Source organism: Hippoglossus hippoglossus, chromosome 1, assembly GCF_009819705.1.
Source record: "Hippoglossus hippoglossus isolate fHipHip1 chromosome 1, fHipHip1.pri, whole genome shotgun sequence".
In the NCBI taxonomy this organism is placed as follows: Eukaryota; Metazoa; Chordata; class Actinopteri; order Pleuronectiformes; family Pleuronectidae; genus Hippoglossus; species Hippoglossus hippoglossus.
The window spans coordinates 29,946,519-29,974,481 of NC_047151.1; the positions used below are offsets into that span (position 1 = coordinate 29,946,519).

Sequence of the window (27,963 nt, forward strand, 5' to 3'; positions counted from 1 at the left end):
TAGGATAGGACCGGATGCTACGCACAGAGACAAGTCACCATGTTTCAAAGTGTTTGTAGTTCAACTCCACCAGGATTAGCTTCTCGACTTAAGCCTCTGTGAAATAACATGGGACCCGACACTGAACCCTGTGGAACTCCACCGGTAATGTTCGGTGCTGAGGGTTCAGTTGCATCTAGTGGTGAAGTTGTGTAGTACAACAAACGGACTCATCTGGCGACATTTCTTCACGACACAGACCGGATCACTTAAATCACGTGAAGAAATAAAAACCACTTAACATTTTCAGGAGAAATATCGTCGTCTTTAGTGACGGTCAAAGTGAACTTGAATGATCCTCGGTATTAAATTTTGTTTCCTAATCTACACAAAACACACACGTTTATAGAAACACGTTTGTGTTGATGAACAACTTCAGGATAAAACATTCAAAACTTTTTGATGATATTTTCCTTTAAAACAAGACGTTACAAAGTCATTTTCATTTTTTTATTTATTTCTACAGCAGATAAATACAGAGAAAAAAACATAGCGCCACCCTGTGGAGAGACAAAGATGAGAAGGTCGTCCACACTCATGTTCTGCTCACAATTTAATTCTAATAAATATTTTCTACCTTAAATATGATTCAGTTTCACTTCATCTGTTTTGAGGTAGAATTCTTTCATTTAAAAAAAAAGTTTTTCTGTTTCTTCGGTTTTATAACTGGGATCAAACAAAGATCCATCTTGATGTAATTTATTCTACTTCACTGTAATACTCTGCATCATCATCATCATCATCTTCTTCTTCTTCATCCGCATCAGACAGAACGAGTTACAAAAACAAACGAGACAACGACACTGTTTATCTTCCGTACCTGTAAAAGCCCTAATGACCTCTGATCATAGCACCAACGTTATAAATAAAGTTGTATCAAATGTTTGGTCAGACTTTGTGAAGAAGGCACATCCTGACAAACAGAAACACGGCTACATCAAACAGCTACCACCTCCCTACCGAGGTCAAACGGAAAAACGTTTCTCCTTCACCTTTCGAACCACAAACGTTTGAGATCAGTTTCACATTAAAACATCTGGATTTACAAGACGTGACAGTAGAAGTCGTCTGCACCCGGGTCAGCTCACACTTCCTGTCTGCTGTGATCAGGCGAAGGCTCAGGTGAATCCAGTCTCACAAGAGAAGACGACGTCGAGACTCACTGACATTTCCACACAAATAAACTGGAAACAGGAGGAAACAGAAGAATGAAGGTTTGAAACCACTCAGTTAGTCTCTGCTCTTTCATATTTAATTCAGATCTCACCTGCAGTCGCTGCCGCCGGCACTGATGACGTATTTATCGTCACAGGAGAAGCGAATGTTAGTCACATGAGCAGAGTGACCGAAGTAACGCTTGTGTTTCCCCTGTAAAAACATCAGCAGCTGATGAGGTCACACAAACATCCAACTCATCCAAGTCTTTCGGCTGCAAAGTTCACTTACAAATTTTTCGGAGCAGGGGAAGTCAAAGAGCTTGATGAGACCAAAGTCATCTCCTGTCACCAGGTTGACGCCGGCGTGGGAAACACAAGCACAGTTCACATCCGCCTTTTCAGCGTTACGAGGCCAGACCCCGAGAACCTCGTCCCCCAGGACGCTGGAAAGAAAAACACTGATCAATATCTGAGAGACTCCACTGCCTCGCTGTTTCTACTGAGGAGCAAGACAGATGTTCCAGACGTGAACTCAAGTCTCACATGTTCCTGCAGCCCTCTAGTAAAATGTCTGAAAATGATGAGGTTTCTAAAACGTGAAAGAAACAAACACAAAAACACTGATCTTTCCACAGCAGAATATATATATATGTATATATACATATATATATATACACATCATGTCCCGCCTCCTGCTGCTCTACAGGCTCCGCCCCTCGCCTGGATGTTCCCCACATGTTCCTGTTGTTGTGAACGAGTCGGACCCGACAACCTGCTGCTGCTTCACAAACACTAACTACAGAGTTGATGTCTGAAAACATCTCCAGTTCTGTGCGTCCTACAGTTTGTTCCCTAATCCTCACACTATGTTCTTCAAGATCTACAGACGTTCCCTTAGTTCTACACTTGAGCTCCAAAGTTAATTTCAGAAGTTCTACATTTAGTCCATTGATTCTAAAGTTTGTGAGGCTCTGAAGTTCATTGTTTAAAGCCAACACTGTTCTAATGTCGGAGAACCACAGAACCTCCCTGAGCTCTGCAGCGAGTCCCCACATCATCATCTGTGGACCAGCCTCACCTGGTCCAGGTTGCCCAGGTGATCCTCTCTATGATGGACTGCTCCGTTACCATCTTCCCTGAGGGAACTTCATGCACCTGCCTGGTGTAGGTGCTGGTGGACACCTGGAGCAGAACAGGAAAACCTTCAGCTGCTACATCAACATTACACTGAGCCACGAGGAAAAAAGGTCAAAGGTCACCAGAACAAGAACATTAAGAGCAGTTCAAACTGCATCTGCCACAAAACTAATAATAAACCCATTAACAGATTCTTCCTGTGAATAAAAAGAATGTGTAAAAGCTTCTGGTTTGTGTTCCAATCACATTTGAGCAGCTCTGGTTGCAGAGAGAAAGAGTCTGAACTCACAAACTGAGACACACGAAAAGTCAACATCAGCTACGAGTGAGCGGAGGTTTTCAATCTTTAACCTGGATGTGTTTGCTGTCCGCAGAGAAGTCGATCTGGATCACAAAGCCGGGGACGTCCTTACAGTAACCGATCCGGTTGAGGGACGGTCCAAGAGAAAGGTCGTAAAAATCCACAGCACTTTCAACTGAACCCACTGCCAGGAACCGGTTATCTGGACTGAACCTGAACCACGGGGGAAAAACAGGTTGAATTGATTGAGGAACAAAACACAAGTGTGTAACACTGATGTCCTGACCAACGTCCTGACCTTTTACCTTATGTCCTCTATGGCGACGCTGCGGTCTCTCTTCTTGCCCCAGACAGTGAGGGAGTTGACGAGCAGGACGATGAACTCGCCGTTCTCCATGCCGATAGAAACCATCTCTCCGTTGGGGCTGTAGGACGTGCACTTGGCAGGATGACCCAAACTCACCTTGTTGAGAAGTTTCTGAGAGAGAAGGAGAAGTGGAAAGATGAAAACTGACACCAGGGGAAGAAGAAGATCGGATTCTCAGCTCAATCTTCACCTTATCAGCCAGGTCCCATATCCTGATGGTCCCGTCGTCACTGGCGGAGATAAAGACGTCTTTGAAAGGGTGAGTTGCCAAACCCCAGATTCCCCCCTGAGTGTGGCCGTTGATCATTGTGTTGGAGGCTGCATTCTTCTCTCCAACCTCTATGATCTCTCCATCTTTAGTTCCCACCAGGATCTTCCCCTGATTCACCGAGAATGAAGAGACGAGTCAGAGACGTCAGTCAAGATCCTTCTACCCACAACGTCTCTGAAGTGTCTCTAACATCTGGAACCACTTGATTAAAATGGGTTGTTACTGCGAACATTTTAAATTACTTTTATTTAAATTCACAATATTCTCAGGACAGGTTCACTGAGCTGAATGTTCTTCTCCTTTTGGATCCAAGTGCATGAGACACTGATCACACAGTTTTCAGTTAATACTGCTGAATCCATTCTATCCTTCTCACACCTTCCCTCTGCAGACCGACCGGACGTTCTCCACCGGCTGACCCGTCTCCAGTTGAAATGCTCGGCAGCGTTTCATCTCCTGGTCCCACAGCTTCACAGCGCCCCCTTCTTTAGTCCTGAGGAACACACCAACAAAAATCATGCTGTTTAGCTTGAATTATTGATTCACCTCTTCATTCATGTTGTAAAAATTGTTATTTTATTGATGTTACACTTCTGAAGTTTCTCCTATTAAAAGGTTTTTTTTGTAGTTTTTCCTTAAACATCAGAGGACGTCGCACCTTGTTCAGATTAATGAGACAATAGTGAAAATAAGATGTGATTGACTGATTTCCTGTCACAGCGCTCATGTGGATCCCAGGAGGACTGTCGGAGGTCTGTGTGGACGCATCATTCCTCAGTGTTGAGATTGTTTGTCCTCTGAAGGAGGAAGAATGATTCTGGTTTCCTGTTCCAGATAAACGCAGCGCACCTGGCAGCACCTCATCATCAGCTGCTGATCGACACCTCGCTGTTCTACAGGATGTGACCGGTTCTGGTTACTGCACAACTCAATACTGATATTGACCACAGGGTCACAGGTTCCGTCCCCGTGGAGACAGAATCTGTGAGTCTTAACTCTTTTTTATTTAGAACTAGAAGACAAAGTCAACTCTGGTAACATCATCTTTCTTTTGCTTCCTGTTGTGGTGTCGGTCCACTTCCTGCCTCCAGTCATGACGGGATCACCAGCTGCTCAGATGATGCCTTGATTTCGGAGAACTCACGGTCGTTCCTTCCCGCCCGTGACGATGAGTCCGTCCCTCAGGGTGGTGTACATGGTGAAGACCGGACCGCTGTGCGCCTTTGCCACCACCCGAACAAGGAAGTGCTCCCTCCACACAAATACGTCTCCATTTATGGCACCAGTGAAGGTCAGGTTGTTCTGGATTAGAAAAATACTGACTTGCATCTAATTCTGACAAACTTGAGATTTATACATCTTGATTTAAGTTAAAAATGTAAAAAAGTGTCTCTTACTGCACCAAACGCCACAGACAGCATGGTCTGCATGCGGCCGTCCTCCACTGAGCCGATCACACCTTTCTTGTAAACAAGTGAACCTCCAACCAGAGTCCAGAACTTGATGTGTTTAATTCCTACTGACACAAACTGGGTGTCGGAGTCGGGTCTGAACTCCACGACGAAGATGCGCTCAGCGTGGCCACCTTTACTGGTCACCCTGGTGCCTGGCAGAGAGGTCAGAGGTCAGCCGGGGTGGAACATTCATTGTAATGTGTTTAACCAGACCTGGTTCTAAGAAGAACTGTGGATCCAGAATAAAGTTCCTTTAAGTTTGTTAAATGAAATAAACCACTTCCTGTTTCCTTTCATACTTCTACTATAAGAACAATCATGTGTCCGGTTGTTTGAAAGTAAAATAATTTATGTATTTTGAAAATTACATAAAAAAATGTGTGGTACCTTCCTGCCACCTCCACACGGTGATGGTGTGTTCAGGTTCCACTCCCACGGACAGCAGCAGCTTTCCTGTAGCGCTGAAGTTGACATAGCCGACACCTTTCGCATGGGAACAGCGGAGGATGGACAGCGTCTGCTTTGTCATGGCGTCCCACACATGGATGGATGGCGACAGGCCTGTGAGCAGAAATGAGAACCGTAGAAACCAAACACCCGATGAAACGAAGAACCGAGGCAGCATGTAGCCCCGGGCCTGAGGGTCTACACTGGCAGGGAAAGCAAGGAACCACTGGACCAAGGAACTAAGGTGTTGAGAGGACAAGGACCACAGCATCTTCAAGGTTCTTTATTGTCCCACTTGAGGTTCCACAGTTTATACCAAAGATGGCAAAGCATCAAGTACGAGTTAATACCAATAACTGTGGTGCCTAGGACCTAATGTGAAAGGAGCCAAAGAACTGAGGTGTTGAACAGCCCAGGGCCTTAGCATCTTAGCATCTTTGCATCTTTGGAACCAAGGATTTAAGGAAAGTAACAAACAGCTGTTTCAAGGTTTGTGAACAAACGAGAACAGAGGAACAGCCGAAAATAGAAAGATTCAGAATCAAGGAGAAGAACTAGGAAGTGAGCAGGAAGGAGCTGCTGAACTAAAGGTGAAGTGGAACCAAAGGAACAATGGTATGGAGTTTCAATGGAACAAGACGTTAAGGACTTTCATGTTGTTCAGGAGCAGGAGGGGACCGGTGCTACACGCTGATTCAACACAGCAAAACTGCTGAGTCACTGCGAATCAGGAAAATCTGAACTGCTTCTCTGTATTCACACATTTACAACCACAGTATCTACACATCTGGTCATGATCACACAGGACTTCCTTCTTCTTAAAGTCTACACAAGTTCAAACGAGTCGGATTCTGAGATGAGTCGTGTAAACCACCTGAAACCATCACATTACTTTAAGCTTTTTAAAAAATGATTCTATTTGTTTTTGAAGAACTAAAGGAACTGGGATCTCTGTGAATCTCTCCAGTAGGAGGCCCAGATTAAAAACTGGTTTGGAGTCTTCTCAATTATGTTGAGTTAACTGTGATTTAACTTAAACGTGTTCTATTAATAAAACATCATCATCAGGAATATCTGTCGAAGGTTTGAAACAGTGAGTTTTTCAGATGTTCTGCTCTGAACCAGATGTTTCCATGTGATCTTGACTATAACAGGATTCTGTTGAGCAGATGACGTTCACACCTGACGTTCACGCCCTGATGTTCACGCCCTGACGTTCACGGCCTGACGTTCACGGCCTGACGTTCACGCCCTGATGTTCACACCCTGACGTTCACACCTGACGTTCACGGCCTGACGTTCACGCCCTGACGTTCACACCCTGACGTTCACGCCCTGACGTTCACACCCTGACGTTCACACCCTGACGTTCACGCCCTGACGTTCACGGCCTGACGTTCACGCCCTGACGTTCACGCCCTGACGTTCACGCCCTGACGTTCACGCCCTGACGTTCACGCCTGACGTTCACGCCTGACGTTCACGCCCTGACGTTCACGCCTGACGTTCACGGCCTGACGTTCACGGCCTGACGTTCACGGCCTGACGTTCACGCCCTGACGTTCACGCCCTGACGTTCACGGCCTGACGTTCACGGCCTGACGTTCACGCCCTGACGTTCACGGCCTGACGTTCACGCCCTGACGTTCACGCCCTGACGTTCACGGCCTGACGTTCACGCCCTGACGTTCACGGCCTGACGTTCACGGCCTGACGTTCACGCCCTGACGTTCACGCCCTGACGTTCACGCCCTGACGTTCACGGCCTGACGTTCACGGCCTGACGTTCACGCCCTGACGTTCACGGCCTGACGTTCACGCCCTGACGTTCACGCCCTGACGTTTATCGTATAGAAAACAAGAATCACTTTCACAAACACCACAGACAAAAGACACTCGAGTTCAACATGCTGATGCGAGGCTGTGAACAAGGCGTCGTCCTGCCACGCTCGCACTGATGTGGAGAAACACGAAAACGCTAATGATTCAAAAAATATATAATTCAATTAGTTTGCCAAAAACAATATCATCTTCCACTTGATTCAAAGTTTCATGTTTGTCTTTAGCTTAGACAAATTAGTTGTTATGGCAACAGCTCAGCTGGTGTCATGTGTCCGAAGTGTGGAACTTGTTTGTGATGTCGTGGGACCAAATTATGGAAGAAATGTATTCTGATGATAATAATAACAATTATTATTATTCCTTCACACTCATGTTGGTCGCTGTGGTTGTAGAAGTTGGTGACATTGACCAGTTTTAGTGGAGAAACACGTTGACGCAGCGTTTTCATCTGAATCCACATCAGTGCAGACGTGGTCTCTGAAGGGGGGGGGGGGGGGGGGGGGTTCTGCTGATACTCACCGGACACTTCAGCCTCTAAACACCGAGAGCAACGACACCAACAGGTTAAACACCAGTTAGCGTGAACACAATCATGTGCGTGAATGGATCAGTGATGAGTGAGTCTTACCTGGCAGGTCGGTGATGTCACCTGGTGATGGCGTGAAGCGGTGACAATGACGAAGCAGTGGAAAAGAAAAGAAGTGCGATGGGCAAAAAGCAGCTGATTCATGCAGGACAACAACATGATGATCAACGTTCCAGCCACGCATCTGAACAGAAGTTTAGATTCTGATTGTCGTCCCTCAAAGGACAATGACGTGTCATATTGTGTTGTATCGTAAACTCATGTGTATTTTTTCGTATTATGTCGTGTTCTATCGTATCGTTTCGTATCGGGTTGTGCGATGTTGTATCATATCACATCATGTTGTGTCGTCACATATCGTGATGTATCTTGTGTTGTATCATATCATATTGTACCCGACAATATCATGGTTCGCTTCATAACTTGTCGTATTGTAACGTATTGTGTCAGAACATGTTGTTTCGTGTCGCACTGTATTGCGACATGTCGACCCAGCAGACTGACGTTAGCACTGCGTGTTTCTCCAGGGGGGGGCTGCAGGATGAGACGTGTCCATGTTCGTGGATAATAAGAGACATTAGTAGGAAGTTCTGTCAGTTGCAGCTGAGTTGACTTCCTGTCATGTGACTCACCGATCTGTCCCGTGGCGATGATGTTTTGGTATTTGGGATGTTGATTGACAGTGAGACAGAGGATGTCGTCGGTGTGTTCCAGGTAGAAACTCTGAGTTCCTGTCAGGACAGGAAGCAAAAGTGTAACAACAGCAACATTTATCGTAAGAAGCCCAGTCTGAGAGTTTCACCGACCGGCGGACAGGTTCTGGATCACCACAGCGGCGGCCGTGTGAAAGATGATGTCAGCACCGTCGTTGAGGTAATGCAGGTTGTTGCGACAGTCGAAGCCTCTGTACCCGAAGACGTGCTCCAATACCAGCTCCTGAAAAGCAAACGGCTGTTTGAATCGACGCCCGGAGTCAGAGGACTGAGCGAGACCTGGTACTGACCTCCACCACCTTCTTCTTCTTGGTCACGTTGTTCTTCAGCAGTTTGTCCGGCAGCGGTGCCGCTCGACTCACTGGAGGCCTGAACGGGACAAAGTGGCAAAGTTCAGAAACTATTCAGATTAAAGTTGTAAATGATTGTGTGTCCAGGATCAAACCCAGAAGGAATGTGGTGGAGTATCGTGTTGTGTATTCATCATTTGACTCGGTACCTCTCCTCCACAGGAAGCTCTTTGTGCTGCAGGTGAGGTTTGGTTCCTGACATGTTCCTGATGTTGGGAGAGTAGATCTTTGTGACGTAGTCCACCACCTTCTCCCGCGCCACATCGCTGTCGTAACCTGAAAACACAACATGTCCACAACATCTAACAATGAAGGAGCTGAAGGTCTGAAGCTAGAACTAGACCCAGAACTACAACCTTCTCTGTGTGTTGCTCTCAGGTTTGTTTTACCTCCGTCCTCCTCAGTGTCGTCGTCCGACTCCTCGCTGTCCACAGCTTTACTCTCTTTGTGTCCCGGTGGCTCTCTGCTCCAGATCATCAGTGCTGTGTCGGCCCCGCCCACTGACAGCAGCACGGAGTCGTCATTGGACCATCGGACATTCGTGACGTTGGTGCTGTGACCCACGTACTTCTTAAACTTCGCAAACTGGCCCTGAGGTTGTATTGTTTCATAAAAAGTCAGAGTGAGAAAAAACGTGATCTGATAAAGGACAGAGTCAGAGTCTCACCCTGGACGGGAAGCTGAACAGTTTGAGGAACCCGAAGTCGTCTCCGGTGGCGAGCAGCTTGCGATCTTTGGTGAGGGAGGCAGCATTAACGAAGCTGAGCGTCGGCCATATTCCCTCACAAGTCGGACCCAGGACTGACGTCCAGCTCGCCCAATCCAGCTTCTCAAACTGGAAACACAGAAACACGCGAGTGTTCGTACAAACAGAAACAACGTGATGAAGAACACCTGAACATAAAGAAAATAAAACCAACCTCAGCCACACTGATGTTCTGTTTACGTCCTCGTGGAGCCTCGAAGAACAGCTGCTCTTTAGCTCCGGTGTTCACCTGCAGTAGTTTACCTTAAAAACATTAATGCTGTTAGCGAGGCACAGTCAACGCTTTCCTGACGTGTAGTTAGCGTGTGCATTTAGTCTGTAATGTTATGTGTGGATTTTAGCTTCTTATCACACTAATGTCATTATGCTAATATTTAGAATGATGCTAACATCCCAGGTGTTAGAAATGACACCAAAGGAACACTTGTATGCTAATGTTAGCATGTTACCCTCTCAGAATCCCTCGGACTTTAATCGTCAGTGTGAGATGTTGATTGAAAACGTACGAGTGTGATTAAAGACTCAACAGTTTGCGCTGTCAGGGGGAGCTCAGTGTGTTAGCTTAGCATCAGTACAGGTGTGTTGTGAGGTGTGTGAGTTCACCTCTGGAGTCCCAGTCGATGTGAGTGATGTAGCTGCCGGATCCTTTACAGATGCCAACTCTCTTACTGGTCAGGACGTTGTAAATGTCCACAAAGGAATCATGGGACGCCACTGCCAGGTACTTCCCTGCATCTGAAACACACAAAGCTGTGACCCACCGCCGCACAACCACCGGTCACACCTGTGCAGTGGGTTCAAGTACCTTGGGAGAAACGGATGTCGGAGATAAGCTCTCTGCGGTGGTGGAAAGTCACCATGTCCTCCAGAGTGTCGGCGTTCACCACCAGGAAGCTGCCGTCGTTCAGACCGACGGCCAGAGCTTTCCCGTCAGGAGAGAAGGCACAGCACCGCCCCCCTGAGGTAAACACAGGTAACACAGGTAACACACAGGTAACACACAGGTAACACTCAGGTAACACACAGGTAACACACGGGTAACACACGGGTAACACTCAGGTAACACACGGGTAACACACGGGTAACACACGGGTAACACTCAGGTAACACACGGGTAACACACGGGTAACACACAGGTAACACACAGGTAACACACAGGTAACACACAGGTAACACACGGGTAACACACGGGTAACACACAGGTAACACACAGGTAACACACAGGTAACACACGGGTAACACACGGGTAACACACGGGTAACACACGGGTAACACTCAGGTAACACACGGGTAACACACGGGTAACACACGGGTAACACACGGGTAACACTCAGGTAACACACGGGTAACACACGGGTAACACACAGGTAACACACAGGTAACACACAGGTAACACTCGGGTAACACACAGGTAACACACGGGTAACACAGGTAACACACAGGTAACACACGGGTAACACTCAGGTAACACACAGGTAACACACAGGTAACACACAGGTAACACACGGGTAACACACGGGTAACACACGGGTAACACACGGGTAACACTCAGGTAACACACGGGTAACACACGGGTAACACACGGGTAACACTCAGGTAACACACGGGTAACACAGGTAACACTCGGGTAACACACAGGTAACACACAGGTAACACACAGGTAACACACGGGTAACACACGGGTAACACACGGGTAACACACGGGTAACACACGGGTAACACTCAGGTAACACACGGGTAACACACGGGTAACACACAGGTAACACACAGGTAACACACAGGTAACACTCGGGTAACACACAGGTAACACACGGGTAACACAGGTAACACACAGGTAACACACGGGTAACACTCAGGTAACACACGGGTAACATACGGGTAACACGGGTAACACTCAGGTAACACACGGGTAACACACGGGTAACACTCAGGTAACACACGGGTAACACACAGGTAACACTCGGGTAACACACAGGTAACACACAGGTAACACACCGGTAACACACAGGTTACTCACAGGTTACACACAGGTAACACACAGGTAACACACAGGTACACACAGGTAACACACAGGTACACACAGGTAACACACAGGTAACAAACCGGTAACACACAGGTAACACACAGGTTACACACAGGTAACACACAGGTAACACACAGGTAACACACAGGTAACACACAGGTGTATAAGCAGTAACTTGTTCCTCGTCTCTCACCTTTCTTCAGTTTGCGGACAGCGACCATGCGGTGATTGGCTGACAGCTCCCAGATCCTCAGAGTTTTGTCGTCACTGACGGTGGCGCAGACAGGAAGTAGAGGGTGAGCCGCCAAACCCCAAACCTCGCCCTCCATGTGCCCCTGAATACACACACACACACACACACACACACACACACACACACACACACACACACACACACACACACACACAATCTGGATAAGTTTGATCCAGATTTTCACAGATGAATATTTGTACCTCAAATCCGTCATTCTCACCTGAACCAGCAGGGTCATGGGTCCGCTCTTGTCGATCTCCAGGATTTCTCCATTTTTGGTTCCCAGCAGGATGTGACCGTGTCCCAGGGTGATGGCTCTGATGGACGGGTTGTCCTCCAGCAGCAAACCTGGACCAGAACCACAACAATGAAAACACAGAGGAGATGACAGGAACCTAAACGCTGTGTGACAGCAGGTGAGCGGCACCTTTAGAAGACGGAGACAGAGCGGCTCTCTTGATGGCGTACGTCTTCAAACATCTCTCAAACATGTCGTCCCACAGCTCCACGATTCCGTCCTTCCCCCCCGTCACAAAACCCTGGACAGTGAACGCAGCACAGGAAGCAACGAAGAAAAGAAAACACAGATCTTCAGATATTCTATTATTTATTGACCATTTATTTTTAGACTGAACATATGAAAGTTCAGAGTCAATAAATGAAACAATGTCATTAAAAGAAACTAAAAAGGGATGGATGGAACCTTGTCGAGGGAGCACATGGCGAACACCGGGCCGTCGTGGGCTTTGATGGTCTTGATCAGAGTTGTGTCTCTCCAGATGTAAACGTCTCCGTTCGTGGCTCCGGAGAAAACCAGGTCCTCGGATCGACCATAACACGCAGACATCATGGTCTCTTGTTTCCCCAGGTTCCCAAATATCCCTCGTTTAAATGTCAGACCGCCCCCTGCAGGACGAGGACGGACACACTTTTCATTATGTTTCTGTTACCTTCAGGGGAAACAGCTCTACTATAATGTTGGATACCTGTGACTCAGGTGTGATGGTTTGTTTCTCTGACAACACGTTTCCTTCCTCTCGTCTTGAGTTGGAGGAATGAAATGAGGAAAATGGACGAAGCATGAATTTACCTGAATGTTGCCAGAACTTGATGTGTTTCATCCCCACAGTCACCAGCTTGTCCATCCTGAAGGGGTTACTCTTCACCACGAAGATCTTCTCCTTGTGGCCCCTGAACAACACAAAGCGTCAGGTGCGTTCAGGCGTGTTGTGTTCAGGCGTGTTGTGTTCAGGCGTGTTGTGTTCAGGCGTGTTGCGTTCAGGCGTGTTGCGTTCAGGTGTGTTGTGTTCAGGCGTGTTGCGTTCAGGCGTGTTGCGTTCAGGCGTGTTGCGTTCAGGCGTGTTGTGTTCAGGCGTGTTGTGTTCAGGCGTGTTGCGTTCAGGCGTGTTGCGTTCAGGCGTGTTGCGTTCAGGCGTGTTGCGTTCAGGCGTGTTGCGTTCAGGCGTGTTGCGTTCAGGCGTGTTGCGTTCAGGCGTGTTGTGTTCAGGCGTGTTGCGTTCAGGCGTGTTGCGTTCAGGCGTGTTGCGTTCAGGCGTGTTGCGTTCAGGCGTGTTGTGTTCAGGCGTGTTGTGTTCAGGTGTGGTGTGTTCAGGCTTGTTTGTATAAGGCGTTTTGCGTTCAGGCGTGTTGTGTTCAGGTGTGGTGTGTTCAGGCTTGTTTGTATAAGGCGTTTTGCGTTCAGGCGTGTTGCGTTCAGGCGTGTTGCGTTCAGGCGTTTTGCGTTCAGGCGTGTTGCGTTCAGGCGTTTTGCGTTCAGGCGTGTTGCGTTCAGGCGTGTTGCGTTCAGGCGTGTTGTGTTCAGGTGTGGTGTGTTCAGGCGTGTTGTGTTCAGGTGTGGTGTGTTCAGGAGTGTTGTGTTCAGGCGTGTTGCGTTCAGGCGTGTTGCGTTCAGGCGTGTTGCGTTCAGGCGTGTTGCGTTCAGGCGTGTTGCGTTCAGGCGTGTTGTGTTCAGGCGTGTTGCGTTCAGGTGTGGTGTGTTCAGGCGTGTTGTGTTCAGGTGTGGTGTGTTCAGGAGTGTTGTGTTCAGGCGTGTTGCGTTCAGGCGTGTTGCGTTCAGGCGTGTTGCGTTCAGGCGTGTTGCGTTCAGGCGTGTTGTGTTCAGGCGTGTTGCGTTCAGGCGTGTTGCGTTCAGGCGTGTTGCGTTCAGGCGTGGTGCGTTCAGGCGTGTTGTGTTCAGGCGTGTTGTGTTCAGGTGTGGTGTGTTCAGGCTTGTTTGTATAAGGCGTTTTGCGTTCAGGCGTGTTGTGTTCAGGTGTGGTGTGTTCAGGCTTGTTTGTATAAGGCGTTTTGCGTTCAGGCGTGTTGCGTTCAGGCGTGTTGCGTTCAGGCGTTTTGCGTTCAGGCGTGTTGCGTTCAGGCGTTTTGCGTTCAGGCGTGTTGCGTTCAGGCGTGTTGCGTTCAGGCGTGTTGCGTTCAGGCGTGTTGCGTTCAGGCGTGTTGTGTTCAGGTGTGGTGTGTTCAGGCGTGTTGTGTTCAGGTGTGGTGTGTTCAGGAGTGTTGTGTTCAGGCGTGTTGCGTTCAGGCGTGTTGCGTTCAGGCGTGTTGCGTTCAGGCGTGTTGCGTTCAGGCGTGTTGCGTTCAGGCGTGTTGTGTTCAGGCGTGTTGCGTTCAGGTGTGGTGTGTTCAGGCGTGTTGTGTTCAGGTGTGGTGTGTTCAGGAGTGTTGTGTTCAGGCGTGTTGCGTTCAGGCGTGTTGCGTTCAGGCGTGTTGCGTTCAGGCGTGTTGCGTTCAGGCGTGTTGTGTTCAGGCGTGTTGCGTTCAGGCGTGTTGCGTTCAGGCGTGTTGCGTTCAGGCGTGGTGCGTTCAGGCGTGTTGTGTTCAGGCGTGTTGTGTTCAGGCGTGTTGCGTTCAGGCGTGTTGCGTTCAGGCGTGTTGTGTTCCGGCGTGTGGCGTTCAGGCGTGTGGCGTTCAGGCGTGTTGTGTTCAGGCGTGTTGTGTTCAGGCGTGTTGTGTTCAGGCGTGTGTACCTGGCCTTGGCCAGCCTCTCTCCTTTCTTCCAGTCCCAAATAACGATGGAGTGACAATCATCGATTCCGACTGAAACCAAACTCTTCCCATCGGCTGCAACAGACACAGAATCATGATGAGGTGATGAGGAGAAGTTGTGATTCAGGTGTGACGACCGTGATGACGTACCTGTGAACTCCAGGGCACACACTCCTCTGCTGTGGTGTCCCTTCAGCAGTGATAAACACTTCAGGGTCTGGACGTCCCAAACGTGGACGGCTGGGTCTCTGCCCACCTGAGCACACAGACAGCCAATCAGAGACAGTCTCAGCCAGTCTGACATTAACCTGCTGCAGTCTGTACCTGTGCGGAGGCCACGTAGTCTTTGAGTGGGTGGACGGTGAGGCCGAGGATGTCGTCGTCATGGCCGAGGTAAAACCTCTGACTGTGCTGCAACCGGTTGTAAACGATGGCGACTGCGGCCACATGGTACACCACCTCGCCCGTCTGACTGTAGAACAGGTTGTTCCGACAGTCGAACCCCCGATACCTTCAGAAAATAGAGAACAGGACCGCCACAATAAAAGTCTGAGAAAACCTGTTTGTTATGATAAAGTCCGTCTGTTTGATCCTTTTGATTTTACCCATGAACAAACTGCAGACGAAGCCCCTCCTCCGGAGATTTCTGCCGCTTCAGAGAGCCAATCAGCTTCTTCCTCAGCTGAGGCAGGTCTTCCTTATACACCTGCAGAGGGAGACAGGTGAGTCAGACAGGTTTTTCAGGGATTATTTACAGCATGTGATGGTGTTTATCTCCTGGTGACCTGGCGTTCGTAGCTCGTCTGAGCTTCCTGTTCGATGTCCGAGTCCAGCTCTGGGACGTCCGATAGGTCCGAGTCCGACTCACCACTGTTGGAGTCAGCGTAACCCTCTGAAGACACCGCCCAGAGAAAACACTTCGTTCATGGCATGTTAGCGTTACATGGTTATTTAGAGATAACAGAGCAGATGAATCAGGTTTAGTTTGAGGATAACAAATGAAACTTGTTCCAGAACAAGGTCGTTATATGGGACAAATAAAGTGGAGGCGGTAAATCTTGGTCTTACCTTGTAGAAGCGGCTCCAAAACACCATTCATGACGCCTTCAGGCAGGAATCTCCACTGGAAGACTGCGTGATCAGCGCCACCAGTGCTGACCACCCACTGCAGGTCATTGGACCAGCGAACATTGGTCACATGTGCAGAGTGACCAATGTACTTCTTGAATTTCGCTCCTGTTAGAAGAAGGAGATAAGAATCATCTTGGAACTGACACATGAAGGACATACTGGAGTCCAGCAGCATTTTGAATCCTTGGCTCTCCCTCATAAAATCAATCAATCAATCAAATTGTATTTGTATAGCCCATATTCACAAATCACAGTTTGTCTCCGAGGCTTTAACAAGGTGAGACGTCCTCTGTTCTTAACCTCAACAAGAGTAACTCTACTAAAACCTTTAACAGGTAAAGAAGGTAGAAACCTCAGAGACACATGTGAGGATCCGTCTCCCAGGACGGACACAAGTTAGACAAAATCTAATGGTTCAACTTTCGACATTTGTAAATTACTAAATCAAAGAATCAGGGGTTCCCCTTAAGTTCCTGCTCCATCAAAGATTTACAGATTTAAAAAGAGAAACAACATTTTGGGCCCAATAACTAAATTCATTCCTGTGGTTCCTCCAGTGAAACCTCAGGTAACTGAGTTACTAAACAGGTGCCTTGAAATGTTGCTGCAGTTTCATTAGTCACTTTACCACACTGACCTTTCTTCAGGCAGGGGAACCTGAAGAGTTTGACGAGGCCGAGGTCGTCTCCAGTCACCAACACAGCACTGCTGTAGTTGGCATCCACAGAGTTCACATTAGAGATGGTGGAGTATTTGGGCCATATACCATTCACTTCAGCCCCAACAACGCCCGTCCACGTCATCCAGTGGATCCCCTTCGCCTCCTCTTTAGGAACCAGCTTACCTGCTGAGGACAAGGGACAAGGTTAAAAGGTCAGGAGGTCACTGGTCTTTAGGAGGTAAGTAAGTGTAATGGTTAAAAGTCAAGGCAGGCAAGTATAAGTACAATAAAAATAAAAGAAACTGAGTTTCAGTGCGGTACCTGGCATCCTGTAGAAGAGCCGTTCTCCAGCACCGTCATTGGTCTGCAGGAAGCGACTGTCGACCGACCAGTCCAAGTGGGTGATGAAGGAGGTGGAACGACAACACTCACCCACCTTCTTATAGCGCTGGCCAACGGCGTAGATATCCACCAGCCCATCGTTTGATCCCACCGCCAGGAAGGAACCATCTGGAGAAAACTTGAGCTCATGGATCACCTCCTTCCTGTCTTTGATGTGTACGACCTCTGTCATGTCCCTGAAGAAAAACGTTTGTTATCTCACATTCATGTTAAGTCTAGTTTTTCTCAATAAGGTTTAAATCTTTGTCTTTTAACCCGAAATGTACTCAGTTTCAAAACAACGGCAACTCTCCACCAACATGGACCAATACGATGTGTGGAGTTCCACAAGGCTCAGTCCTTGGAGCCCTTAGCCTCACACAAGCTAAATTTGGGTGTCATCTACATAACTGCTGAGTCAGTTTACTTTTCAGAGAAGGGGAACAGAGCCCTTGGTCTCCAGGGTAAGCTACTGTAGCTAACTGCCTCTAGCTAACCAAACCCTAGCCCGAGTAAGAGAGGTCACCTGACACGCAGCACGGTGAAGGATCCGTCTTTCATGCCGAGAGCGAGCTGAGAGCCGTCGTTGTTGAAGGAAACACTACGAACAGATTCCTCCATGTTACAGCGAGCTAGCAGAGTGTGGTCAGGAAGACTCCAAAGCCTGAGAGACAGACAGGACAGAGATGAACTCAGAGAATACGCCGCCTGGCGGCAGAGCTGAGGTAGTGGTGTCGGTGGGTCCGACTGACCTGACAGAGCGGTCGTCACTCCCAGTGACAGCGACCGGTTGTTTGGGATGCAGGTCGAGTGCCCACAGCTCGCCCTCGCTGTGACCTTGCATCAGCAGAACTGGTTTGTCCCTGTCTCGGACCATGACCTCGAAGATCTCGCTGTCCTGAGTCCCTGCCAGGATCCGGTCAGCCTTCCAGCAAACACTGCGGATCGACAGACCTAAAACAGAAAACGTACACTCAAACCAGACCAACACTTCACGGCAGCAGCAGTATTTCGCTCATGTTGTTCGAGGTTTGACTGAAAACAAACAGGTTTCATTTTCATCTCCTGACACAGTAGAGTCATGGTCCACGTGTTTAAAACCTTAAACCATGAAAACCTCAGAATCAGAACCAAGTAAAGACTTTGACAGAACATCGGAGATCTTTCCCTGTAACGCCCAACATGCAGTCACATGTTGTTTTCATACAAACAGTTCAGTCCCTGTTGTAAACGTGTGTTTGTAATGTTGTGTTCTCTTGTGCTGATACTTCAGGATTAGTCCTCGTCGTTAGTGAGTCATCCTCAAACTCTTCTACAATATTCTGTCACTTATAATAGTTTGTGTTCAGAGCTGTTTATTGTCTGCGGAGAGAAGAGTGAAGTTAGAAAACTTTGTGTTCATCCTCCCTGGTTTATCTGCACTGAACATTTTATTAAACTGAATTTTCTTCATCACTGTTCACGTGTGTGGTTTATATATAAGTTTGAATGATTTACTGAACTGATGTTATTTTTTCATACATCACATGTCGACTATCTGTTAAACAACTGACACAATCTTCTGACCCAAGTTCACAACTTTTCAAAATAAAATGAATTCAGCTCCATTTAAAGTATTTTGGCAACAAAACGAAAAATGTGCTTTGAAGGCAAATGATGAAGAGAAAGTGATTCTGTGAATGTTGTTGCCGTGACGGAGATCAGCTCCTGTGTCTCAGTCTGACAGAGCAAAACCAAATCTGAGGTCCAGGGACCAGGGACCTGACTCCTGATGCAGCAGCTGGTGGATCTGATAGCGATCATGTTTTATTCTGACATACATGACGGAGTCCAGACCTTTGTATCCCTGCTCCGCCTCTCTCAGGTCGATCTTGGTGATGGGTTTGAAGTCGACGTCCCACAGTCTGATGCAGCCGTCCCGTCCTCCGGTGGCAAATCCTTCCTCACAGGCGTGCATGCTGAAGATCCCTGCCTGCACGACAAATACAAAACAGTCAAAATAAGGATTTCCCATCAGCCTCGCTGCCTCTTCCTGGGGGGGGGGGTAGTCTTTCTGTTTGAATGGAGAACATGAATGAAGCTTCATCTGGTTGCCATAGTAACATCATGATAGTATCACTCGCAGCATCAGCACCTTCAGGCACAGTACTCCACAGTACTACAGTACTTCACAGTACTTCACAGTACTCTACAGTACTCCACAGTACTTCACAGTACTCCACAGTACTCCACAGTACTACAGTACTTCACAGTACACCACACTATTTTAAATGCACCAAATGAACGTCCTTGTTGTTCAAACGTTTTATCGTCGGAGGTGAAGACTGCAGCTGCTTCCTCTTCTTCTTCTGTTTAATTCTGTCTCTACTTCCTGTGATTGGTCCAAACTATCCAACAAAGTGTTTTCACTGCAAACCAACAGAACCAGGTTCAGTTTGATCCAGACCCAGAACTCCTCTTCTGGTCGGACTTGGTGCATTGGTCTGGACCGCTCTGATATTTAGGTCTGAACCAAACAAGGTGTGAAAGAGAACCAGGTATGGATTAGTGTGATTTATTACCCCGTGTGCAGCCTGTACAGTTCTGATCAGAGTGACTCCTCTCCACACGTAAACATCTCCGTTCAGAGCTCCAGAGTACGTCAGCTCGTCTTTAGCTGCACAGACACACAGGATGGTCTGCAGGTCGCCCGTCTTCCCAAAGATCCCTCGTTTTGGAGTCAGAGCATTTCCACAGAGAATCCAGAACTACAGACACACACACAGTTTGTATATTATACATGTGATAAATAGGACTTTGAATGAAAACACGTTAAACTGGATTAATACGATGCTCCTGTTTCACCTTGATGTGTTTGACTCCACAGCTGACGAGTCGACTGGACTGGAACGGATCCCACGTCACGTCAAAGATCTGCAGGAGCATCATCATCAGTGAACCTGATCATCACTGAACCTGAGACCTTGTTGTGAATTACTGTACTTATGTTTAAATTCTTACATGTCGATATTATAGTTTTTATAGTTTTGTCATTAAAAATCCTCAAAATAAAAACACATTTCTGATCAATAAAAAATTAATAATGAAGCTAATATAATAAAATAATGATTTTCAGTTCCTCTTTGAACCACAGGATGAGTTGATCTGTCTCTTTAAATGTGAATAATGAAGAGTCGTACTCTGTCCGAGTGTCCGGTCGCCGTGGCGACAACTCTTCCTCTCCTCCAATCCCAAACACACACTGTGTTCTTGGCGTCCAGACCGACCGACGCCAGCCGCTACGACAAACCAAGAAAAAACTGACATTCAAAACACATAGTGGGAGGACACTAGCGTTGGTGAACCGATGTATGATACAGTATATATAATCATATATTTACAGTTAATATGGAGGAGTTCCTCAGGGTAGCTTCCTGGAGCCTCAGTATTTCTCAACATTTACAGTTTATGTGTATTTAACAAATTTTCATCAATAATGAATCAACAATTATTCTCAGAATTTATGTTTGGTTCATAAATCAGCTGAAGGTGAAACAGTAGAAACGAACGTTCACGTTTAACGAGGTGGAACCAACCAACAGGGATTCTATAGAAGTTACTCAGTCATGTGACCAGTGATACATCATCACGAGGGGGCGGGGTGTCACCTGTCCGTCAGAGTTGAAGGCGAGACAGGCGACTCCGTGTGTGTGGACGTCCCTCAGGATGGAGACGGTCTGCATGGCGTACGTGTCCCAGATACAGATGTACGGGTCCTTACCCACCTGACCCGTCGCCACCTGGACCTTATCTGGATGGATCGATAGACTGGGGGAGGGGGGGGTGGGACAGAAAGAAAACTTCAGACAGCGCCCCCTGCAGAGTTCATTACAAACAAACAGAAAGTAAACTTCAGATAGTCAGGGTGTTAATGGGGGACATATGTATCATTTAAGAAGTTAACTGCTTGTTGTTGTTGTTCATTAAATCAAAACAAACACAAAATATATCGCGTGTCTTTTTTATCTGGATTTCTCCGCTGATCAATGACAGTGCGACTGCAGGTACACCTCCTCACCTGATGATGTCATCGTTGTGTCCCAGGTAGAACTTCTGGGTGTGTTCTCGGGTGTTGTAGACAACACCAACCCCGGCCACGAAGTACACCACTTCTTTTCCTGCGGTGTAGAACAGGTTGTTCCGGCACTGATGACCTCTGTATCCGTAGATCCACTCCAGCCTCAGCTGACACCGAGGAGCAGTCTTATCCGACATGTTCCGTCAGAACCGGGAACGTGATGTAAACATCCGGGAAAGAAATTAAAAACTAGCGTCTTCTCCGTTTGATCTGTTCTGAGAAGATCAAAGACTGATGTCGCATCTGCCACCAAAACGTTCCAATCCTCTTTCATCCAACTCTGCTGCTGCTCCTAAGGCTGCTGGGAGCTGTGGTCCGTCACTGCCGTCTCTTTAACATCCAACTACACTTCCCATGATTCCAAACTGCAGCTTGTGCTAAAAACACAAATTTGTGCTTCAAACTGACGACACTGAGAATTTGAGGAAACATGGAATTAAAGATGAAACTTTGAACTTTTTGTCTTTCACTGTAAAAACTTTCCATTGGAGATAAAGTGAGCGTGTTTATCTTGTGTTGTACTTTAACTTTGTCCAACGAACAATTAAATCACTAGAGCTCGAATAAAACAAGTTTAATCTGAGGAGAAATAAAAATACAAAAATAAATGTAATTCTGTTGTAAATGTATGAAAGGTTAAAAAAAATCTAAACATACTAACATCTATATTTTGTTAGAGATTTTTTTCGTAGGAAACAAGATATCGTTAAATCCTAAATCATCGTAACCTAAAGAAAAGGTTTGAGGTAAAATATCAAACATTGATCAATCGATCACTTTAAAATCTTGTTTCGAGTTCGTACACAAATATGACACTGGAGGAAATCTGAGTTTACAGATACAAAAACAATATATTTTCTTTAAATCACTTTATATACACACATTTTAATTAAATAAATTAATTTTCAAAACTTCATCTGAATTAAGCAGCTCATCTGATTGTTAATTTCATTAATATACTGTTACTTTAAGAACGTTATATAATATCATTTGATAACATTTAATAAAAGGTTTATTATCAGACGACTAAATTAAAATCCAGTAGTTTTTTAAAAATCCACCAAACAAACACGTTTATTTTATCTGAATAATTTGTTACTGTTTGTTTACAATGTAAATATATATTAATGTATCCAAAACTTTTTGATTTAAAAACTGAAATAACTGACTTTTTGTGGAACTGTCAGGAAATTGTACGGTTTTGATTTGAAAGAAAAGGTTTGACCACAGTAATGTTGAAATTTACCTCTTTTCAACAAATAATATATAATTTGTGCAGTTTCATGAGGAAAATATATTTATGTATTTTTTTTTAAAGGTGTTTCATTTTTGAAATGACGATGAGACAATATTCTTACACATTATAGGAAAACTATTCAGGGCTCAATACCATTTTTCATAATCTTGTAAAATATCTTTTTTGTAATTTTGACATCTGTGATATTTGACTTTAAATGACATTAAAAGTCTAAACACGTCATTATTCAAATTTGTACAGATTCAATATTTAAAATATTTGTGTTCATTGTTTTAGATTAAAAAAGCTAGAATGTGACTTTATTATTGTATCATTACATGGTTCTTGAAAGGTTCTTTACATGTGACCAGAACAGTTCTAACAGGAACCAACCGGAACCAAAACAACCTTTCAGGAACCAACAGCTACCAATAGGACCCTTCAGGAACCAACAGGAACCAATAGGACCCTTCAAGAACCAACAGGAACCTTCGGGTACCAATAGAACCCTTCAAGATCCAATAGGACCCTTCAGGAACCAACAGGACCCAATAGGACCCTTCAAGAACCAACAGGAACCAATAGGACCCTTCAAGATCCAATAGGACCCTTCAGGAACCAACAGGACCCAATAGGACCCTTCAAGAACCAACAGGAACCTTCAGGAACCAATAGGACCCTTCAAGAACCAACAGGAACCTTCAGGTACCAATAGAACCCTTCAAGATCCAATAGGACCCTTCAGGAACCAACAGGAACCAATAGGACCCTTCAGGAAACAGGATGAACCTTCAGGCAACAACAGGAACCCTTAAAAACCAACAGGAACCTTGAGGAAACAATAGGAGCCTTCAAGAACCCACAGGAACCTTCAGGGACTTTCGGGAACCTTCAGGAACCACCAGTAACCAAGAGGAACACTCAGGAACCAAGAGGGACTAATAGGACCCTTCAAGAACCAATATGAACCTTCAGGAAACACCAGGAACCTTCAGGAACCAACAGGAACCTCCAGGAACCGTTTTGCAGAGGACGTTCTGTTAGAATGTTTTCTGATCCAAACCGGAACATTCCCAGAATTCTGTTTGAAGGTCACAAGACGCGAAGGTAAGATTTCAGAATAAAATGCTCAGAATAATGTTCGGAGCACATGTTGGTTCCTGAGCAGAACCCGGACATGAACCGAGGGTCCGCAGCTCAAACTGAAAACCTCATTCAAACTGAAGCTTCTGGAGGAAATGACAGAAAATCCCGGCGCCGTCTGTTCGATGCTGGATCCGGAGATTACACCGCCGCTTTATCACCGGAGAAAACCCGCATCCGCTCCATCACACACCGACTGCTGCTGCGGCTCTGAGCCGGAGGAGAGGCGCCACGGCCCGGCACGCACCCGGAGCTGCTCCCGGTGCCGCAGACAACCGGAGGACACGGGAAACGGTGAAGGAAAGACGGAATATTAACGGAAATCTCAGGGATCAGCGGCAAGGTCAAGACGGAAAGAATTAACAACACATCCTGTTGTCACTTTCAAAATAGAACACTGATCCTGTGCGGAATATGAAAATAATATACTGAGCATCAATAATATTTGGTCCGAGAAAGTACAACTAATACAAGAGATTACAGTAAAAACATAAAGTAATTAAACCACAAGGGGGCAACAAAGGCCCACTGTATTACAACTAAAACTACTGTAGTTTCCTGAGGTTCACTGATAAAAAACACAAATAAGAATAAATTAAAAAACTATTTCTGCCTGTGCGTGTTTAATACATTTGTGATGTTAATAGAATGAATAATTATAATTATTTTCCGTCTTAATTCTTCCTCAATATAATTTGAATTAAGTCAAGAAAAAGTTTCTGTGATTAATGTGAAAAATGCAGAAAACTCATTAATAATTTAAAAACATCACACAGATCATCTGTGGTTTTTATTGATTCATTCTTTATTCTGATTTATCGTTGTGTGACAAGATATTAAATCCAACTATTTTGAAGGTCAAACTCTTAGTTTCCGGTCTGTTTGGCGCTAATCTCCGGCAGCTTCCCGCCCTATTGGTTCTAGCGCAGTGGATTCACGAATCAGGAGCCGCAGTGCATGATGGGGTGTGTAGTCACGTTCAGGTCAAACAGGAAATAAACATGTTTGTTGGTTTGTTTTACAAACAGCATTGTTGTCCTTGTTGTGTACGAAGGAGCAGGAGTGTAAACACTTTCTGTAATGTTGACACACAAAAAACTATTAAAATACATCGTTTAACAGCAAATGCATCAGATTTTAAATATTATAAATACATCATTTTCAAATGTTAAATTATTTATTAACTATGACAAATATTCATGCTAATTTAACACTTTACTAATAGCTAAAGTAGCTTTTAGCTCGTTAAATCTTCAACACATAAATTTACCTTAAACCGGTAACTGATGACTTCACTTAGCATTAGTTCATATGACCTGTTCCTGTTAGCAAACATAATGCTACCTGACAAGGTGCGTGTCGGGCCCCTGCAGGAGTGTGTAGGGCCCCTGTAGGAGTGTGTCGGGCCCTACAGGTGTGTGTCGGGCCCTACAGGTGTGTGTCGGGCCCTATAGGTGTGTGTAGGGCCCCTGCAGGAGTGTGTCGGGCCCTACAGGTGTGTGTCGGGCCCTACAGGTGTGTGTCGGGCCCTACAGGTGTGTGTCGGGCCCCTGCAGGAGCGTGTCGGGCCCCTGCAGGTGTGTGTCGGGCCCTACAGGTGTGTGTCGGGCCCCTGCAGGAGCGTGTCGGGCCCCTGTAGGTGTGTGTCGGGCCCCTGCAGGTGTGTGTCGGGCCCTACAGGTGTGTGTCGGGCCCCTGCAGGTGTGTGTCGGGCCCTACAGGTGTGTGTCGGGCCCTACAGGAGTGTGTCGGGCCCCTGCAGGAGTGTGTCGGGCCCCTATAGGTGTGTGTCGGGCCCCTACAGGAGTGTGTCGGGCCCCTGTAGGAGTGTGTCGGGCCCTATAGGTGTGTGTCGGGCCCCTGCAGGTGTGTGTCGGGCCCCTGCAGGTGTGTGTCGGGCCCTATAGGTGTGTGTCGGGCCCCTGTAGGTGCGTGTCGGCCCCTACAGGTGTGTGTCGGGCCCTATAGGTGTGTGTCGGGCCCCTGTAGGTGCGTGTCGGCCCCTACAGGTGTGTGTCGGGCCCTACAGGTGTGTGTCGGGCCCTATAGGTGTGTGTCGGGCCCCTGTAGGTGCGTGTCGGGCCCTGCAGGTGTGTGTCGGGTACCTACAGGTGTGTGTCGGGCCCTATAGGTGTGTGTCGGCCCCTATAGGTGTGTGTCGGCCCCTATAGGTGTGTGTCGGCCCCTATAGGTGTGTGTCGGGCCCTACAGGTGTGTGTCGGCCCCTATAGGTGTGTGTCGGGCCCTACAGGTGTGTGTCGGGCCCCTGTAGGTGCGTGTCGGGCCCTGCAGGTGTGTGTCGGGCCCCTGTAGGTGCGTGTCGGGCCCTGCAGGTGTGTGTCGGGCCCCTGCAGGTGTGTGTCGGGCCCCTATAGGTGTGTGTCGGGCCATACAGGTGTGTGTCGGGCCCTACAGGTGTGTGTCGGGCCCTATAGGAGCGTGTCGGCCCCTACGGGTGTGTGTCGGGCCCCTGCAGGTGTGTGTCGGGCCCTACAGGTGTGTGTCGGGCCCCTGTAGGTGCGTGTCGGGCCCTGCAGGTGTGTGTCGGGCCCCTGCAGGTGTGTGTCGGGCCCTACAGGTGTGTGTCGGGCCCTACAGGTGTGTGTCGGGCCCTATAGGAGCGTGTCGGCCCCTACAGGTGTGTGTCGGGCCCCTGCAGGTGTGTGTCGGGCCCTACAGGTGTGTGTCGGGCCCTACAGGTGTGTGTCGGGCCCCTGCAGGTGTGTGTCGGGCCCTACAGGTGTGTGTCGGGCCCCTGCAGGTGTGTGTCGGGCCCTACAGGTGTGTGTCGGGCCCCTGCAGGTGTGTGTCGGGCCCTACAGGTGTGTGTCGGGCCCTACAGGTGTGTGTCGGGCCCCTGCAGGTGTGTGTCGGGCCCCTGGGTTAAATCAGACTCAGGACAAACAGCTGGTGTGTAAAGTTTCAAGGCTTTAATGACATCGCACAGAGAGAGAGAGAGAGAGAGAGAGCTTTAAAGTTACAGGTGCAGTTTCATACATGAGAAAAGCTTTAATGTTCTAACATCTGTTTAAATATTGAAACAGCTTCTTCATTCATATACATGTAGTTTCTGATTGTGCAGTAAGATGGCGCTAACTTCCATACATGTTCGGTACGATAGATAAACAGCGACAGAGCAACATGAGTATCAAAGAGCAGAGAATCTGAACGCAGCTACAAGCAAACCAGCCTCACCTCTCCACCGCTGTACCGCCCCCTACTGTCCGCAGTACAACACGTACGTTTACCATGAAACATCGAAGCTTTAGTGTTTATTATACATGTTGATCTTCATTATCAGAAACATCGAAACCAAAGAAAAAGATTCAAAAAACAAGATATATTAGTTCCGAGTGAGTTTTTCAGGCGACGCTCTGAGAATGACGAAGCATGCAAGTGTCTACAGCGCACACCTCCTGGAAGGTGATTGGCTGTTTTTAAGACAAATAGAAAATGGTGACAGCGTGACAGAAAACAAAAGAATAAAAATGAAATGCACTCTTGGTCCAATTTCTCGCTGGCTAAGGAAGAATGTAGGTTGTCTTTACGACACCTCACAAAATTGAGGAAATAACGAAGACCTGTTTCAAAAAGTAGAAAAATAAGAAAAATTTGGACAAAAAAAACACAACAAAGAAATATGGGCTTGGTCCCTGATGATGTCACAGAGACTGAGCGAGAGTGGTAACCGTGGTAACGCCCTTGTTAGACATTGTGAAGTAACAGCAGTTCATCGCCGACATACAAACAAACAGAGCGAGAGTTCGTCTTCAACAAAGTGCTTTCAGTTTAGAAAACTCGTAACTATGAACCGCCGTCACATCACGTCTGAAACACGCAGTCTGACTCAAGTGACATCACAAATGACCTCACAACAAAGATCTTTACTTAAAAACATGAAACAAAAACTGAAAACAGACAAACGAAAGAACGTTGCACTTTGGTGAAACTTTTGATCCTCGCTTGAACTTTCAGAACCAACAAACTCTGAAGCTGAAAGATGTGAAAACGCACTCGGGAGAAGATTCCAGTTCTTTTTGTTTCCAGATGCAGATGATGAGAATTTACTCGTTTTTAAAGAAGCGAAAAAACGACAAGCATGAGAGCGCGAGTTCAGATCGACGGAGTTTCACCAAAGTGCTGCAGATTCTTCTTCTACTGCTTCTTCTTGCTGAACAGACTGAAACGTTTCTCTTTCTCCTTTTCCTTGTCCTTCTCTCTCTTTCCGGGACTCGACTCAGTGGTGAGTGTGACGGCGGCCGGCAGCGTGTGAGCTCGTCCAGACGCCGGTGTGCCGGGCAGGCTGCCTTGAACGTCGCTGCGGTCGGCAGCGCTGGTGTTCAGGATGGCCTGGATCCAGGTGCTCATCTCCTCCTGAAAGGAGCGACAGCTCAGTGAGCAAAGTTTTCAAAGACAACGTGAAATTTAAAATGTCACCAAAAATATTTTTCATCAAATGAAGAAACTCACCTCATCTTTGGCTTGAAACAGAAACTCATTTCCATCGTTCACTCTGAGAAGAAGAAGAAGAAGAAGAAGATGAAACTTCTTATCACAGTTTTTCTTCCCTTTATTAACTTT

At 46.9% G+C, this 27,963-nt stretch overlaps 2 protein-coding genes and 1 long non-coding RNA gene across 8 annotated transcripts in view; all 3 read right to left on the bottom strand.

The window, feature by feature from the left end:
* Window positions 1–479: 479 nt before the first annotated feature.
* On the bottom strand, window positions 480–21,552 carry LOC117763498 (echinoderm microtubule-associated protein-like 6). Of its 4 annotated transcripts, none has more exons than XM_034588680.1 (43): window positions 20,943–21,552; window positions 20,533–20,692; window positions 20,065–20,163; window positions 19,730–19,798; window positions 19,447–19,632; window positions 18,722–18,857; window positions 17,638–17,839; window positions 17,412–17,549; window positions 16,826–17,082; window positions 16,481–16,687; window positions 15,781–15,948; window positions 15,498–15,604; window positions 15,318–15,418; window positions 15,037–15,223; window positions 14,863–14,968; window positions 14,694–14,787; window positions 12,797–12,897; window positions 12,410–12,612; window positions 12,134–12,245; window positions 11,927–12,054; window positions 11,647–11,788; window positions 10,236–10,388; window positions 10,034–10,165; window positions 9,585–9,673; window positions 9,332–9,499; window positions 9,054–9,255; window positions 8,814–8,940; window positions 8,605–8,683; window positions 8,408–8,537; window positions 8,234–8,332; window positions 7,644–7,664; window positions 7,535–7,549; window positions 5,114–5,287; window positions 4,670–4,878; window positions 4,417–4,574; window positions 3,651–3,765; window positions 3,192–3,380; window positions 2,940–3,112; window positions 2,685–2,847; window positions 2,275–2,378; window positions 1,486–1,639; window positions 1,307–1,407; window positions 480–1,223 (listed from the first exon to the last, which is right to left on the bottom strand). In XM_034588680.1, the coding sequence occupies exons 1-43, from the start codon at window positions 21,137–21,139 to the stop codon at window positions 1,199–1,201; spliced, it is 5,880 nt and encodes a 1,959-aa protein (XP_034444571.1). In that variant the 5' UTR covers window positions 21,140–21,552; the 3' UTR covers window positions 480–1,198. The 4 variants fall into 4 exon arrangements, with proteins under 4 accessions (XP_034444571.1, XP_034444563.1, XP_034444578.1 ...); XM_034588672.1 differs by having other exon boundaries at window positions 16,481–16,690; XM_034588687.1 differs by lacking the exon at window positions 7,535–7,549 and having other exon boundaries at window positions 16,481–16,690; window positions 20,943–21,139.
* Window positions 21,553–22,467: 915 nt separating this feature from the next.
* LOC117764818 lies at window positions 22,468–23,936 on the bottom strand. Its single transcript, XR_004614452.1, has 3 exons — window positions 23,139–23,936; window positions 22,878–23,108; window positions 22,468–22,647 (listed from the first exon to the last, which is right to left on the bottom strand). It is a non-coding gene; the product is annotated as an uncharacterized LOC117764818 (long non-coding RNA).
* Window positions 23,937–26,426: 2,490 nt separating this feature from the next.
* LOC117763484 (spectrin beta chain, non-erythrocytic 1-like) overlaps window positions 26,427–27,963 on the bottom strand; it is a 28,728-nt gene continuing 27,191 nt past the window's right edge. For all 3 annotated transcript variants that reach the window (XM_034588640.1, XM_034588649.1, XM_034588660.1), the window contains 2 exons: window positions 27,853–27,895; window positions 26,427–27,756 (listed from right to left, as the gene is read on the bottom strand). In XM_034588640.1, the coding sequence (XP_034444531.1) occupies window positions 27,538–27,756; window positions 27,853–27,895 (262 nt within the window). In that variant the 3' untranslated portion in view covers window positions 26,427–27,537. The remainder of the gene's footprint in view (window positions 27,757–27,852; window positions 27,896–27,963) is intronic.